This window comes from Giraffa tippelskirchi, chromosome 11 (assembly GCF_054371585.1).
Source record: "Giraffa tippelskirchi isolate mGirTip1 chromosome 11, T2T-mGirTip1v1.2.pri, whole genome shotgun sequence".
NCBI classification, from domain to species: Eukaryota; Metazoa; Chordata; class Mammalia; order Artiodactyla; family Giraffidae; genus Giraffa; species Giraffa tippelskirchi.
This window is the reverse complement of record NC_137285.1, coordinates 104,128,392-104,145,026: the sequence shown is the minus strand read 5'-3', so window position 1 is coordinate 104,145,026 and position 16,635 is coordinate 104,128,392. Positions and strand designations below refer to the sequence as shown.

General features: G+C 58.1%; 1 protein-coding gene and 1 long non-coding RNA gene across 14 annotated transcripts in view; one reads left to right on the top strand and one right to left on the bottom strand.

The window, feature by feature from the left end:
* Positions 1 to 16,635, bottom strand: part of PHLDB1 (pleckstrin homology like domain family B member 1) — a 48,479-nt gene that overhangs the window by 6,882 nt on the left and 24,962 nt on the right. For 2 of the 13 annotated variants that reach the window (XM_081541148.1, XM_081541152.1), the window contains 11 exons: positions 15,765 to 15,920; positions 13,244 to 13,354; positions 12,979 to 13,068; positions 8,382 to 8,522; positions 8,101 to 8,203; positions 7,586 to 7,630; positions 6,680 to 6,974; positions 6,493 to 6,583; positions 4,967 to 5,113; positions 3,299 to 3,415; positions 2,938 to 3,040 (listed from right to left, as the gene is read on the bottom strand). In XM_081541148.1, the coding sequence (XP_081397274.1) occupies positions 2,938 to 3,040; positions 3,299 to 3,415; positions 4,967 to 5,113; positions 6,493 to 6,583; positions 6,680 to 6,974; positions 7,586 to 7,630; positions 8,101 to 8,203; positions 8,382 to 8,522; positions 12,979 to 13,068; positions 13,244 to 13,354; positions 15,765 to 15,920 (1,399 nt within the window). Of the gene's footprint in view, positions 1 to 2,937; positions 3,041 to 3,298; positions 3,416 to 4,966; positions 5,114 to 6,492; positions 6,584 to 6,679; positions 6,975 to 7,585; positions 7,631 to 8,100; positions 8,204 to 8,381; positions 8,523 to 9,919; positions 10,061 to 10,533; positions 10,708 to 11,038; positions 11,144 to 12,261; positions 12,406 to 12,978; positions 13,069 to 13,243; positions 13,355 to 15,764; positions 15,921 to 16,280; positions 16,410 to 16,635 lie in introns of all 13 variants that reach the window. The other 11 variants (XM_081541149.1, XM_081541153.1, XM_081541140.1 and 8 more) reach the window with 10 other exon arrangements.
* LOC145526161 (uncharacterized) lies at positions 1,665 to 6,245 on the top strand. Its single transcript, XR_014068725.1, has 4 exons — positions 1,665 to 1,737; positions 1,833 to 1,913; positions 2,234 to 2,330; positions 3,893 to 6,245. It is a non-coding gene; the product is annotated as an uncharacterized LOC145526161 (long non-coding RNA).

Below are 16,635 nucleotides of genomic sequence, written 5' to 3'. Positions count from 1 at the left end.
GACTGAGAGACTGAACAACAACAACAAAACATTAATGAACCCTCCTTCATCTGTTTGGAAGTGAAGCTCCTCCAATCTGGACTGCTATGTGCCTAGCAGGTCCTCAATCGATGTAGAATAAATGAGTTCAAGGCACTGGGATCCAAAGAAGTCAGAGACCCTTCTCTTAGGAGACCACAATTTAGCGGGGAAGAAAGAACAGACACACATCCACTTAGCTGTGTGACTTGGGTATGATTAGGACTCCAAGGGAACACCTACAGTCACTGGTGGTCACGAGCGTTAAGTAAGAGGACACACTCCAAGGGTTCAGCACAGCGTCTGGCACAATACATGTGGATCTGTCAGACATCATTATGCCCCAGGGCTCATGTCACATGGCAGAGGGACCCTGTGTAATGCAGGAGTTACCCAGAGGAAGGCAGGAACCACTCCCAGTGAGGTGGGGCTTCACAGAGGTGGGTTCTGATGTGGACCCTGTTTCATGGAGGAAGAGGGAGCAGGATCCAGGAAGGCCAGGGAAAATGGCAGGTTCAAGGGGCAGCAAGGCACACCCTAGGCGCTGATCCAGCCACAGGCCCACCTCCATCCCTCACCTCCTCCTCGGGACGGGGACCCAGCCCCATCCTGGCCCCTGTCCTGGCCACCCCTCCAGCCTCTGTTCTCTCCCAGCTCTTCCTTCACTGGAAATAGTAACACATTCCTGCCTCCGCTTCCTCACCACCCACCTATCCTCAATGAATTGTGTGCAATCTGGCTCCCGCCCCAGCAGTGGAAACCATTCTCTCATCAAGTTCCAATCGTTGAATCGAATGGCCTTTGGGTGCACATTACCCTTGGCCTTTCTGCAGCATCCATCATCACCGTGTTTCTTCCATAAATTACACTTTTTTATTCCATGACACGCCCTGCTGGCAGGCACACATCCACTCCTCTGCCTTCTCCATTTCCACCCCGCCCTCCCCCTCCCCCTCCCCCGCTGGTTTCATAGACATGAAGGAAGGTCACACATGCCAAGCGCCAGCCTGGCACCTGGCCTGTGACTTTCTGCCTCCTGCACCCTGCTTTACTGGAGCCTCCTTTCCCTTCTGCCTCACAAGGGTGGCCCTGCCCTAGGGTGCAGCTCTCTCTCTCCCTCTTCTCTGAAGCCTAATTGTCCAAGCTCAGTCTTAGCTCTGCCTCTCAGCAGCTGAGAGACCTTAGGCAAGTAACTTAACCTCTCTGTGCTTAATTTTCCTCTGTAGCTGAGTGCCGAAGAATTGATGCTTTTGAACTGTGGTGTTGGAGAAGATTCTTGCGAGTCCCTTGGACTGCAAGGAGATCCAACCAGTCTATCCTAAAGGACATCAGTCCTGGATGTTCATTGGAAAGAATGATGTTGAAGCTGAAACTACAATACTTTGGACACCTGATGTGAAGAGCTGACTCATTTGAAAAGACCCTGATGCTGGGAAAGATTGAGGGCAGAAGGAGAAGGGGATGACAGAGGATGAGATGGTTGGATGGCATCACCGACTCAATGGACATGGGTTTGGGTAGACTCTGGCAGTTGGTGATGGACAGGGAGGCCTGGCGTGCTGCGGTTCATGGGGTCGCAAAGAGTCAGACACGACTGAGCGACTGAACTGAACTGAAAACGTGTAAAAACAGTGCTTCCTTCACAGGATTATTATGACAATTGAATGGGATGATACATGTAGAGTGCTGAGCACAGCCTCTGGCTCATACACGTGTGCAGTAAGTATGATCTGCTACCATCATCATTATTATTACTATCCCAACAGCTTCTACTTTCACTCTGCCTCTAACCCTGACCCTTCTCATAACCTTAGACGCCCCAGGGGCACTTCAACCTCAACGTGCCTAAGATGGAGTTGTCCTTCCAGACCTAACAAGGTCCCTTCCCAGCCTAGGTGAAAACATGGGATACCCGTATGCCTCTCCACACCCAGGCCCCAGGTGGGCGGGGAGGGCTTCCTGGAAGAGATTGCATTTGGCTGGGGACCAGGTCAGAGGGGGAAGCTGGGTGCTCCAGGCTGCATGACTCCAGCATCACACACTTTTGGCCCTTTCCCTCCCGGCTCTGAGCAGCACGGCTCTCCTGGCTTTGTGGCTGGGTGGGGCCGGGTGACTGGCTGAACAGGCCCGCTAGTGACTTGGGGACAGACTCCAGCTGGGGAATTTAACCCAGTGCAAACCCAATCACATTTCTCTTTACTGTCTGCCACTGTAGCCAGCAGTGTTCCAGAAAGGCATGCTCTGAAGCAGCGAAAACATCGACACGGGGCAGACTCCCACCAACCCATGATGAACATGGACACAGATCAGGAGTAAGAAGAACTTTGGTTCTGAGCTCCTGGGATTGTAGGATGGGATTGCTTCCGCAGCACAGCACAGCCTGTCCTGACAAGGCTATGATACAACATTCCAGCCTCCAAGTGGGAACTGTCCAGAGGGAACTCCAGGGCTGGGAAACCAAGCTGCAGGCTGGGTGCAGAGCGCTGAGGGAGCAGGACGGCCAGGGGTGCTGCCCCCCGGGCACTGCTCAGCTGTCTCGGGAGTCTCTGCGGTAACTTGCCCAAGAGGGATCCACAGGACTCCATGCACCCACAGCATCTGGGGTCCCCTACAGCACCCCTATCATTTTTTGTTGACTGTTTGCCTCCCAGCAACAGGCTCCAGGGGAGAGGGTTGTGGCCCCCTTGCTTATCATCAGAGCCTAAGATACTGCCTGGGACTTAACTAGATGCTCAGTAATACTGCTGGAAAAAAAAAAATGAATCACTGAACAAAGAAAAGGAGGTAAGCCAGGTACACCCTGTATACTTTCAGGGAGGGGAGAACAAGACCCAGCTCAAGGCCCTGGCCCCCACTTGGAAGCTTCTGGGTAACAGAGCCCAGGAGTCCCAGCTCTGGGGCAGTCTAGGGGGAACTCACCCACGTAATAGGAAAGGGTGCGCTTGAGCCGGTCAAAGACAAACCAGCGCTTCTTCCATGACTTGATCTTGCCGCCCATCTTGACCAAGTAGCCACGGCAGACCTGGTGGGAAGCAGGGGTGAGGCAGGACCCAAATGCACAGCCCCCAAACCTTCTTCCCTGAGCAGCAATGTCAGCCCATCACCTGTGCCTATATTCACAGCAGGGCTGTCCCTAGCATCTCTTCAAGCCAGCACACCTGTCCTGGGACAGAGACCACTGGTATTAGGGCAGGAGCTGAGGCCACTATCCCGAGGACCCAGGAGGGGCCTCTGACTGTGGGGGCCCCACCATGCCCCCTGGAGCCCCACATGCCTGTACCTTGCTGCTGAGCACCACGTGCAGACAGGTATCCACGCCGTGGCCTGACGACTCGATGTGGGTCTTCAGGTCAAAGTCTTCCTTCCGGATTGGCAGGTAGCGGGTCAGGGGTCGTGCCTGGGGACAGAGGGCAGGATGAGTAGGGGCCACTCTTCTCCCCTGTCATTCCCTTTTCCAGGCCCCTTGGCTTCAGTCCTGAACCCCCACTCTGTCCCTCTGGTTTCATGGGGCTTTGGCCCAAACAGGGACCTGGTACGCCTGTGCTGACTCCACCCAGGCCTGGGCAAACTGCTGAATGGCTCTATGCCTCAGTTTTCCAGACACAGCCGTCCCTGCCCTGTCCCTGCCCCTCCTGCCCCAAATGCAACAAAGCAAAAGAGTGTGGTCTAGGAAGAAAAGACCAATACAAGCCTGGTCTTCCCGGGGGTGGGGTGGGGCTTTGTTTGGGTCACAACTGCTCTCTGGGCTTCATATGCTCATATGTAAACAAGGGCTTTGAACTAGAGAATCTCTGAGGTGTGTTCCACCTCAAAATTTCTGATACTTATCTAGAATTTTCAGTCAATGGAAATTTTCTTCCTACTCTATTTCTAGGAAGAATGTTAGAATGACGTGAAAAGGAAACACCATAGATTATTTAAAGAAGAAACAAAATGTTCAACTTTCCGGAGGTGCCGGGAAATGATGAGCCGACTCCATCGGCTTCCCCAAAGCTGGAGGCCTCTGCAGCCCCACCTGAGCCCCAGGGCAGGTGGAGAGAGAAGTTGAGTCCCCGAGAGACCAGAGACAGCAAAAGGGAACTAGGCATACAACAAGGATTCCAAGCACCAAGGTGAAACTCCCAGAGTTTCTCATTATTTCTGAATTCTCAAACCAGACAATCTGCCCCTTAGAATGTACGTCACTGCATCATTAGGAAATCAATGAGCTACGATCACCGGTCACTGCGGGGCAGGACCCCCCACCCCTGGGGAGGCCCATGGAGACCCCACAGGAAGGGACGGCCACAGGAAGAGTCTCACGGGCTCTACCGGGGGCCCAGGATCTGAGACTGGAAATGCAGGTAGATTTTCCTGCCTAACCTAACTTCTCCTTCTACCTTCAACTCCTCTGCTCAAGGCTCCCGGGTAATGAAACACCCCTGGGCTGGGTTCTGTGTAAGGATGGGGTTCTTGTCCCAGGGAGAAGCTGGTACAATTCTCTTTTGGAGATGTAAACCGCAAGTCAGGGTGAGCTCAGCCGCTGGCAGTGGGGCCTGGAGCCGAAAGGTCCGGTGGAGGGAGGCCGGGACGGACACCAAGCACTCGGGGCAGGAGGGCACAAGGATGCGGGAAGGGACACAGGGCAGACCCACGAGGCAGATGTGAGGCCCCCGAGAGAGGCTGCGGGGAGCCCCCTGATCCGGACACGGCTCCCACCTCTGGAAGGCCTGTGCAGACCCTCTTCTCTACAGGGTGGCCTGCCACACCCCCACAGCCTGATCGACACACACACACGCATACACACCCCGGCTTGAACAGGCCCTGGGGGGTCCCTGATATTTTGGGGCCCAGGTAGAATCCTGCTTGGGCAAAACTTCCTGGAGAGAACAGGCTCCACCGCCCAGCACGGGTACCCTGGGCCATCCGGACTCCTCCACAGCCCCACCCCAACCCTCAAGCCGCTCACCTGAGAAAACTGCTTCTCCCGCATCTTGACCTCCTTCTCCACGAGCTGCTGCCTCCGGGCGCTCTCGCTCTGCAGCCTCCGTTCAACCTGCTCTCGCCGCCTCCGCTCCTCCTCCAGGGCCTGCCGCCTCAGCTCCATCTCCCTCTCCTGTCCCCAAGGCTGGGGCTCAGTGTCCAAGGCTGCCCTCTTACCCCCAAGCCCCCCAGCACCCCTCCTCGGGCCGGGCCAGAGCTACAGGAGACACCCACCGCAGAGGGCAGCCTGGTATGAGGGGCCATGGTCCTCCAAGCCCACCCTCCTCTCCAGGAACCGTGCTGACAAGGGTAAATGCCTTAAAGTGAGACCACCCGGACTTCAAGCCCTGATTCTACCACTGTGAGCGCTAGACCCTGACAAGTTCCCTAAGCCTAGTTTCCTCCTCTGTGAGATGCGGCCAAGAGTGCCTACTCCTGGGACTGTAGGGGAAATTAAATGCGATCGTGTAGGTAAATGCCCATCATTGACACTGGCAGGATGGAAGCACTCAATTAAAAAAAAAGGGGTGGGGAGCTTTTGAAATTTGTATCTGAATTCCTAGGACATGGGTTATCGAAACAACTTTTTCTGACATCGAATGGATTCAGCAGTCCTGCCCTAGTCACTAAGTGAAGGCCCTTTGAAACTTCAGTCACAGTTGACCTTCAAATTTTATGGGAAAAAAAAAGAACTTATGAAAGCCATTATCAGATTTTAAGTCATTAAAACAAATCATTAAATACAAAGCACATGGCTGATGTTTTATATGTTTCATCACCGGTGACAACCTTCACATTACTAACTCCCACCTACCATTTCTTCCCAGCTCAAAATTTAGCAGAATCTTTTTTTTCTCCTTTTGCCAAGAGATGTTTGCAAATCTGCCCTCCTTTCAAGGGAGTTTAAGATTAAGAGGCCTTCTTTTCTGGTTGGTCTCCGGCTCCTAGGGCCCCACTCTCATCTCCAGGCACACAGATCGCCCCGGATAATAGAGACCGAATGTCTGCAGCAGATTCTTTATTCAGCCTCCTCCCCGGGCACGGTTTCCCGAGCCTGGCTGTGTCCCAGCCCCAGGTCCACAGGCAGGGAACGTGACGTGCCTGCAGCCAACACCTCTGCTCTGGCTTGGGTATCTGCCTTCTCTCTGTCCTCATCCTTCAACCCCAGTTCCCGACCATCTCCAAAAGGAGTGACCTGGCACTCAGGTAGACAGGCATCAAAATTTTCTTGGTGGCCAAAGGTCCCCAGAAGCAAACACAACAAAGACTGGAAGTTCCCGTGCAGGAAATTCACAGCTGGACAATGGTTACCGTGCTCCCTCCCCTTTTCCTAAGGGCTGTGAAACTTGTCATCTCGCCAAGCCTCCTGATCCCCCACTTGAGGAACCCAGGCTTGGAAAACACTCTTCTTCCTCAAGGGATTGCTGCGAGAACAATGTGGGGAAAGGGCTTCGGGAGGGGCAGAGGCCCCTGGCGGGCAGAGGGCAGCCCCAGGGCCCAGGTCTGCCTCACCCTCGACTCCATCAGCCGGCTCTTCTCCGCGTGAGCTTCTTTCAGCATCTTCTCCATTTCCTCAATCTTCCCCATGTCCAGGCCGCTGGCGCTAGGGAGGAAAAGGGGGGAGGAGGCAGCTGGTGGAGGTGGAGGCCCCGGCATGGGGAGGACAGAGGCCACGCCCGTCGGCGGCGGGGCCAGGTACCTGGACATGTTGTCGGGGGAGCAGACTGAGTTGCCCCCCGTGGAGATGCTGGTCTCCATGCTGTCGGAGCTTTCCAGGCTCAGCGTGTCATAGGCATGCTCACCCTCCTCGCCTCGCTCCCGCGAGGCTGGCAGGTGGTGCAGGATGGAGTGGTGCATGAGTGGCGGGAAGCCCATGGGCCCGGCGGGAAAGGGCGCTGCCCCATGCAGGGCGTCCCACTGGCACTGCGCCTCAGCCGCCGCCTTCTGCTTCAGCTCCGCCAGCCGCCGCCGCTGCTCCTCGATCACCTGCTGCCCTGCGTTGGGGGGGACAGGGGATATCACGGCGGGCACCCCACCCAGCCAGGGAGGACGCCGGCAGCACTACAGACGGAGGGAGGCGGCGAGCGGGAAGAGGTAACACGGAGCAGCCCCCTCGCCCCCCACCAGCTTCCCCGAAGCCCCCGCAGCTCTGGGTCCGGCTGCCCTGGCTTCATCGCCCGCACAACTGGCCACAGCCATCCGGTCTGGCTTCAGCATCCTCACCGCGTGCTGTGTCCAGACGGGGCCCTGAACCTGCCCGGGGGGCGCCCCGGCAGCACGATGGCCCAGTGGCTCCAGCTCACAACCCAGGCCTGAACAGGTGGGCAGGGCGCATGCTCCCAACCCTGCTGCTGGGAGGAGGAAGGGGTGCCGGCAACACCCGGCGGCAATGCAGAAGCAGGAGCACGCAGGGAAAGAGGGCGGGGAGATAGGTGGAGCTCTGCTGCAGCAGAAGAGAGCTCGCAAGGCCAACCCGACACCCCAGCCCAGCTCAGCCTGGGGGTCTTGCCCGGGGGGGAGAGAGGGCCTGGGCAGAATCCATCATGCGGAGGCCCGGGCAGGGGCCGCCCTGCCAAAGCAATGCCCTCGGTGACCAACGTTCTACCTGCTGGGTCGTCGGTTGGGAGGGGCTCGGCAGGAAGCGACTCGACTGGAGTGGGGGGCCCCGGGCAGAGGGCAGGGCAGAGACACAGAAGGGATGAGAGGAGAGAGAGGCACAGACATGGGCTTTCGAAACAACCAAAATGCACACCAGCAACCAGCACTCCTGGGTGTTCCCACGAACTAATAATATTAGGGAAGCACTCGTGGAGGTCGTCAAGTCCAATCCCCTGCCTCCAGACAGGGCAACATCTAGCCCTTCTCAGGTCAACAGGCATTCCCCTTACTTGCTGGGCTCTCTAGGAAAGATGCCACAGCCTGAGTCCCCTGCCCCTTAGCCTTTGGATAAATCTCCAAGAGTCTCTCTTCTTTAGGTCTCTAGTCTGGATCCCTTTTGCTCCCCATGTAAAGGGAACACATCCTGGGAAGGGTGTGGGTGTGGATAAGCTAGGGTGACAGGGCATGGCAGACGTCCAGGGCCCCTGGGACAGCAAGTGGGCTGGCACGGCGGCCACTCACCCTTCTGCTGCAGGGCCAGCTGGCGCTTGGTCTCGATGTCCTGCAGGGTGGCTGCCAGGTTGCGAGGAAGGCTGCTGGTGCCGTTCTGGGCAAGCAGAGTGCTCTGCGGGCGGGGGGGAACGGGGCGCTGGGACCCGAGGCTCAGAAGACACCCGCCCACCCAAGAGGGTTCGTGGGTGGCTGTGGTCCCTCCCCAGTGTGGCCATCTCCAAACCCACCCCCCCAACCACCACCACCACCACCACCCTGCCCCACACGCAGCCCACGCACTGTTCTCAGACCTTGGGCGAGGGGCTGCGGCCCAAGGTAGCCACGCTGAGCTGGGAGGAGGAGGAAGACGAGCCAGAGGAAGAGGGGAGCGGCCCACTGCGGGTGCGGGGCAGGGGGCTGGTGGCCTCGCCGTCCATCTTGGAGCGGTAAACCTGGAGGGGGGAGGTGGCGTCTGCTAAGGGGCCTCTGGCTCCCCCACTGGCCACCACTCCCACAGCACTGAGCAGGCTGGGATCCAAGCTGCCCAGCACCAGGCCCCTGAGGCCTCGGACTCTCACTGACCACAGCACTGAGCCTCCAGGGCCAGCCCAGCGGGCAGACATTCCTGGCAGCTGCCAAGCCTCCTTTCCAGGCTGTTCCTCCTTGGGTCCAACCCCGCATCGTAGAAAGGACCATGTAAATCGACCCATGTGAGGAGTTAACACCGACGGGCTGAGTTTTACAGGAGGCCAACTGGAAGCCAGGGATCCCTCTGGTCCCAGCTCTGCCAACTAACGGGGTAGGTGACCTTGGGCCACACACCTCCCCGCTCTGGGCCTCGGCCTCCTTATCTGCAAGAGGAGGGGGCAGGGCTAGACTAAATAACCGCCAGCCTCCCTCTCAGCACTCAGGTTTGGTGACACAGTCTTTGGAGTCAGGAACCCTGACTCTCAGTGTTGCCCTTGCCACTTCCTAGTCGTGTGACCCTGGAGAGATTACTTATCTGCCCCGGGCCCAAGTGTTTGATCTGTGAAATGAGAGTTCTCGTTATCTACCTCAAAGGTCTGTGGTAGAGATTACGTGAATCAAAACACGTAAAAACCTCAACCCAGCTGGGCACAATACAGAAAGGCCATGCAAACGACTCCTAAAGGGAACGTGGAATTTAGCTGAGATCGGACTTAGAGGTGCCATGTCTTCACTCTAGGAACGAATCTTGAGTGGGCGGGGGCAGGGGGCTGTTCAGGCACCACGGCCAGTCAGTGGAGTGGAACCTGGGGCAGAAGACTGCCCGAATACCCTTCCCCACACCACGGGCAGCAGCTTGCTTGGGGCTCCAGTAGACCCACGCCCCTCATGGCGACTCTGAGTCCGGGGCATGAACTCAGGGCCGTCACCTGAGAGTCTCTGACCCACTCTCTCCCGCCTCCGAGAGTCATCCCTGGGGAGAACAGGAGAACAAAGACCGGCAACTCTCCCAGGACACACAAGTGCCAAGGGCAACAGGCTCAAGAGTGTGTGAGGCCCCCAGACTGAGCGAGAAGCTCCGGGGTGAGAGCTGCCAGGGACAGAGTGAGCATGTTGAGTGCCACACGAGGCTCTGCTGCTCCCCAAGCCCCCTTCCATTGGACCATCCAGCACATCACCCTCCCATTTGGGAGGCTGGCCCTCCATGCTCCGAGGGCCAGGACGGCCGCCCTCGAGGGGACCCTCACTTCCCGCTCGGAGTCCAGAGGCCCCTGCTGCACTGGATTAATCCCCCACCATCTCTGCAGCTGTGTGGCCGAAGGGTCGGCAGGAGGTACCCAGAGCAGAGAGGGGCAGGGCTGGGCAGTGAGGGAGGGGTTACCTGCAGCTGGCGGGAAGCTTTGGCGGGCAGAGGCGGGGGGGAGGAGCGAGGGGAGGCGGCCGTGGGGCCCGTCCCCAGCCCGGCCATCAGCTCCTGGTACCACTGCTCTAAGTCTACAGCGGGGGGCAGCAGCTTCTCCATCTGGAGGGGGCATGGGGGAGGAGCACAGGGGACGGGGGCAAGGACGGAGAGGGAAAGGTCAGAAAAGCAAGAAACGAGGGCGAGGGCGGTGGAGAGAGGAGGAGGAGGGGGAAGGAAAGGGCGAAGAAAGGGCAAGGTCGGAGGAAGGGTGATGGCAGGCCATCATCGGGGAGACCGGAGGGGAAGGGACACGGGGAGGGTGGGAGAAAGGAGAGCATAAAGAGAAGAAAACACAGTGAGAACACAGCTGCCATGAACGCACTAAAGGCAAAGAGAAACAGGGCACAGCTCCCAGACCACAGACACGGACTACGCCAACCACGATGCCAGCCGGCCGCAGCCCGCCCGGCACACAGCGCTCCCCTGGGGTCGGCCACGGGCGGAGACACCACTGCGTGGTAGGGGGGAAGCACACACAGACAGAGCCACGCCACGAGTGTGCTGCGCGGGCGGCGGGGACACGGACCACCAACCTGGGGCGAAGGCGTGACAGAAGCGAAGGAGGAGGAAGAGGGCAGCGCGAGAGGAAGGCAGGTGGTGGGAACCAGGTCCTGGGAGGCAGGGGCCCAGGGAGGCAGGCCCGGCGCGGGGGCCGTGGGCACCGGCGAGGTGCCCCACATCGCCTTTAGCTGTTCAAGCGTCACGTACTTGGGGGAAGGCCGGGCGCGGGAGGGAATACAAGAGGTTAATGGGACTGGAACCCAAGAGACGGCCCTGCCCCAGGGTAGGACGCACGCACGGAGCCGGGGAGGCCTGCAGAGCTCAGGAAAAGCCAGGGCCCTCTCAGCAGCGGAAGGCCTTCCCACCTCGAGCCCTCAGGAGCTGAGAAAGCAAGAGAGGGAACCGCTCCCAACTCCCCTTACGCCAGCGGCCCTTCTCCATCACTGCTGAAAACAGACCCTGCTGCCCGTACCCCGCCCCACACCCCGGGGCAATGCAGGCTCATGGGCACAGGTTGGCTCACTCGGTGGCTGGTACCTCACTGTCGGGCAGGGGCTGAGCGAGCGCGCTGGGGGAAGTGGCAGAAGCATTGGGGTCCAAGCGGGAGCACAGGTGGAGAACCTCTGCCAGGCTCACATACTCCTAGGGAGCCCAGTGCGAGGGGAGGGACAGGCAGAGAACAGGTTAACAGGACTCCACCAGGCACCGGACACCACACTTCACGCCAAAGGGCCATCACTCCATTCCACACAAAATCCAAGGCAGGGGTGGGGAGCTCGCTGTGGCCACAGAGGGCTGTCAGGGGGGCTGGGGGGAGGGCAGAAAAGGGCAGGCAGAACTATCTGAAGGCTTTTTTTTGTTGACCACACTGTGCAGCTTGTGGGATATTAGTTCCCTGACCACGGATTGAACCCACGGCCTCGGTGGCGAGAGTCCTGACCACTGGGACTTCCAGGGAAGGCTCTTCTTGACCTCCACTTTTGAGGCTGCCTTGGCATCCAGGCCCCGCTGCAGGGCCTGGACAGGCCCTGAATCAGTCCCCTCATCACCCATTCCTGGCTTTGCCCTGGGTGAGGGGCAGGTGAAAAAGTCACGAGCCCACCAGGGATCAGGACCCAGCTCCCAGAGAACCCTTCTGTCTCCAACAGCTTGGGGCACACACATGTGCTACTGAGCACCAGCCACACCATTCCCGTGGGTCCTCTGGAGGCACCACGAGGGCCTGAGCAAGGTGGGTCCTGAGAAAGAGACCTGAGCAGGGAGCAGCTAAAAGCCCGGGCAGATAAACAGGCCCAGTGCGCAAAGGCTAGGACTTAGAGAGATCCTCACATGGTAGATCATGGGTTGGAAAGACATGCGCTGTTGTATTCCCTGAGCATATCCTTAGAATCCTGAGTTTGTCCAGGTCTGGGGGACACAGCAGGCACCCAAAATGCATGCAGAATCAAAGCCCAGGATCCTAAGCCTGCCCCACCCAGGGGAGCCCACCCTGGTCTAGCTCCAGAGGCAGACTGTCCTCCAGGGATCACAGAACAGGAAAATGAGCTGGAAGTTCCAGTGTGCTGTGGAAACTGATGAGTGGCATGCAGAATATATGCAAATTGATGCTCTGATTTTTGTGTGAGCTGCCCAGGCACCTATGGAACCACAAACTCTGGCCAGACAAAGGATTACTGCCACTTGCCCTTCAGCGGGGCTGGAAGGAGGAGTCGAGGGCAGAAGCTCATCAAGCAGGCAGACAAGCAGTGAGTGGTGATTACCTCTTGTGCTTTGAGGCAGAGCTGAGTGGAAGCAGGTGGGGTTAAGGGAACAGAGGAGGCCCCAGCCTGAGAAGACTCCGGGAAGGGGCCCAGAGCAGCCGTCCCCAGCCCCACCTCTGAGGACTCGAAGATGAGCAGGTCAGCCTACAGAAAGGGTACGGGTGAGGGGCCTCACCCCTCACACTCAGCCCTGCCATCCCACCTCAGGCCTAACTTACTTGTGCAATGAGGCGGAAAACCAGGCATGTCCTGGTGGGACCTCACATGCCAGGCGTGCAAAGACTCAGGAAAGAACGGCTGAAGGAGCCTCAATGCCCACATCTGAGCCCACAGCCCAGCTCCAGACAGAAGCCCGGGGAGCTCCAAGATCAGGACCCCGGGATCCCTATACTCCCCCTCAAGCTGGGTCTGCACGGCCCCATCCCGAGCTGCCATCTTCCCCACCCACGCCTCCTGAATCCCCCAGATATATGCAGTCACCCAAAATGGTAAGATCAGCAGGCTCCTGGGAGCCAGAGAAGTAGCTGAAAGGTAGCAGCTGGTAGCCATGGAGGATCCAATCCCAGACCTCAGGGCCATTCCTGCTACATCTCTCCAGTTCAGGAAAATGTCCCAACACTAGGCCTTAGCCCCTGGGGCAAAGGTGCCACATGTTTCTACAGAGCCTCCCAGGAGACCCTTGGGCTCATGAGGCTGGGGCTGACCCAACCACGTTACCTCTTTGAGGGTGGACGTGGTCTTCGGGAAAGGCCGGCCCCCTGTGAGCGAGTGGTACCTTCTTTCTAGCATAGCCAGTTTCTCCTTCTCCTGCAAGTCCAAAGCAGCAGAATCAGAAAGGAGTGGGAATGAAGCAAGGGACCCCAAATAAAGGGGGATTCCACATGGCTGGCCAGTCTCCACTGAGCACCCTGCACTCACCTCCCACTCCCCCAGCCCCGCCCCAGCCCTCCTCCCCTCCTCACTCCCAGTTTGATGGGGCTACCTTCTGCAGCAGCTGCAGGGCGGCATTCTTATCCCGGGCTAGGCGTTCCGACTCCTGCACAGCCTGGGACCGGATCTGCCCAGCCTGACTGTCCAGGACCACCAGGCGCTCCTGGAGAGGATGGGAACAATGAGTGAGGCAGCCCAAGATGAGGCCTGGCTGTCTTTCCCATCCAGAGACCTTGGGCTCGGGTGGAGGGAATCAACCAGCCCTTCTCTCACCCCCAGAAAACACAGGCTGCTGTGGTCAGCTCCTTCCCTCACCCCTTGACCAAGGAGCTGTGGGCCACCAGGCATACCGGCCAGATATGAAGTTCCCAAACCCCTCATCCCCCCACCCCCAAAGTCAACAGGTCCTGAATCCTGGAGATGCTGAATGGTCCTCCATCCGACCCCATGCCCCCAACCCACTGCCACCACGCCAAGCCAGGCCCTCTTCGTTTCCAGCCTCAACTTTTTTCACCAGCCCCTTGTTTCCACTCTCTCACCTTTCTGATCCACCCCACAAACAGCTTTCTAAAATGGCCTTTGAGGTTCATTCGTTTGTTTGTCTGAATTTTCTAGCGTTTTTGGAATGTATATTGTGTGTTAGTTGCTCAGTCGTGTCCAACTCTTTGCGACCCCATGGACCGTAGCCCGCCAGGCTCCTCTGTCCATGGAATTCTCCAGGCAAGAATACTGGAGTGGGTTGCCATTCCCTTCTCCAGGGGATCCTTCTGACCCAGGGATTGAACCCATATCTCCTGCCTTGTAGGCAGATTCGTCATGTCTGAGTCACCAGGAGAGCCCAGAATGTATATTACCCAAATAATTTTCTTTAAATCCATGAATAAGGGTAGATCACTCTTCTCAAAATCTTTCAGCAACTCCTCACTACTCACAGGATAAAGCACAAACCCCTCAGCCAGCACTCAAGGGCTCCTGGACCTGGACCTACTTTCCAGCCTCCCTCCCACCCTGAGCCCTTGGCATGCCTTCAGCTTGGCCCTGTTGTACCATCAGCCGTTTGGGTATACACTCCCGGGCCTTTCTTATACAGTGCCTTTTGCCAGGAATGCTGTCCTGTCTTCTCCACCCATCAGGAGCTTACTTCTCCTCCAAGACCAGACCTAACACTATCTTTTCTCCAACATCTTCCCTGATTATCACTCAATTTCTTTGCTCCTTGCTCTATGCTCAAATTATTCCATATCACCATTTGCCTTGGATTACTGCTACCTGTGAATATATATCTCTCAACACCACTGGCCTACCCCAGCTGTCTGATCCAAGGACAGGGTCAGTGTCTTTTCTGTCTCCATATCCCCAACAGGGCTTAGTGTAGTGCCTGGCTCAACAATCATGTGCTAAAAGGTAATGAAAAGATACTAAGTGAGAGAGAAGGATGGGGGCTAGTGGAAAAGAGCTGTGTTTATCCCAGGAGGCCTTCCTGAAAGAGGAGGCCTTAAATTAGCACCATTAAGAGCAAGACATAGGAGAGAAGGGAGGGAAGAAGGGAGCTGTACTAAATCTGGGGTCAGTCCAAGCAGACTGAAGCAGACCAAGTGGTAATCGGGCAATCTCTGCCATTTACTGAGAACCTGTCAGGACCCAAGAACGCTGCTAAATGCTTTGCTTTGCATGTGTTACTGCACTTAACTCTCTTATGAGGCAGGTGCCCTTGTGCTCATTTCACTGATAGGTAAATGCATTTGTAAAGCAGAGCAGCTCAGGGAGAGAAGCAAGGGATCTGGACTCAGGGGGAAGTTCAGTGATACCCCCACTTACCACCACACTCAGACTAGCCATCAAGCCCCACTTTTTGACACCCTTCCCCAATCTCACTGCATTCACACCCACCTACTCCCTCCAGCCTGGCAAAGTGTACATGCACACATACGTATGCACAAACACACCTGGGCCACCCGACCCCTTCTCCTCACCCACATCTTCCTAACTCTTGCTTAACACATCCTCACCCATCACCCTGTCTGGGTCTGGCTGAGATTGGGAGCCAATTTTATAGCATCTAAAGCACCAGACTTGACCAGGATAGATGCGATACCCAATCCCCTTGTTTCACAGCTCAGCGAGCCAGGGCTGAACTGTGGCTGGAACCCAAGTGATGCCTTTCTAGGACCCTGGGCTGGCTCTAATATCCAGGTCTCAGGTCTGTGTCCCAGCACTTCCATTGAACAGAGAGCTCCACAAGGGGCAAGCCTCAGCCCCCTCCTCCTCCTCCATCTCCATCTCTCACTTCCAGGCCCAGCCAGTGCCCAGCTCCCAATGTGAGCCCCATCCACTTTCCACTGGAGGACCGGACCGGGGTTGGGGTTGGGGGCGGCGCTGGTGTCAGAGCTTCTAAACAGTGGCTATTGTTGTTCCCTGAGTGCTTACTATGATCACATCCTATGCTGTTTCCACATACATCACCTCCTTTAATGCTCACAACAGCCTGTTACTGTTCCTGTTTTACAGATGAAGAGACTGAGGCTCAGCCAGGTGAGGTCAAGCCGGCACTGCGCGGGATGGGGCGGGCGCACCTTCCTCTTGGCGATGCTGCGGAGCAGTTCGGCCTTGCTCCGGAGCAGCCCCTGGCCCGCCAGCTCGCGCTCCTCCTCCACGCGGCTCTCCCGCTCCAGCTGCTGGAACTCCAAGTCCTCGAAGAGCTTCGTCTCCGTCTCCAGGGCCTCGGCCTCCTTGAATGACAGTGACAAAGGGGGTCGGGTGGTGCTCACGATCCCACTCTGCGCCTGGAAGGCCAGGCCACAGAGGCGAGAGCTTTGGGGGCTGGACCCGGGGAAACGGAGGAGGGGCCCTGCCCCCACCCTGCCCCCTTTCCTCCGCTCGGCCCTGCCGCTTTCCCGGGCAGCGCGGCCTGCAGCAGCAGAAAGGAGAACCTCCATCCCCAACCCCCCATCCTTCCCTGTCCCCTCCAAGCCACAGCACCGACCCTGGCGTCCGGCAGGTACTGCAGGGCCCGGGCGCTCCCGGCCCACCGCTCCTCTCTTCCGGGCGGGCGGCCCTCGGGGGCGGGGAGGGGGGCTGGTGAAACTGACCCTTCTCAGCTGCTCCTGTAACTGTTCCCGCACTGACTCGGGGCAGTTATCGAGCTGCGTCTGGAGCTCGGCGTAGAGCGCCTGGCGGGCCTCCAGGTGCCTCCGTCCCGCGGCCAGCTCCGCCCTCTCCTGGTCGCCGGAGGCGGAGGGGGCGGGCACAGGGGAGAAACAGAACACACACTCCTCAACTCCGGCCCGGGGCCGCGGCGGCGCGGGGCGGGGTGCGGGGCGGGCGGCCGGGAGGAGAGCAGGCGGGGGGTCAAAAGCAGCAGGACCGAAAGAGAGAGCCAGGAGGAGGGGGTGCAGACTGGGAAAGGCAAGGAGCCGGGGTGCGAGACGGGACTCAGGTGCAGGC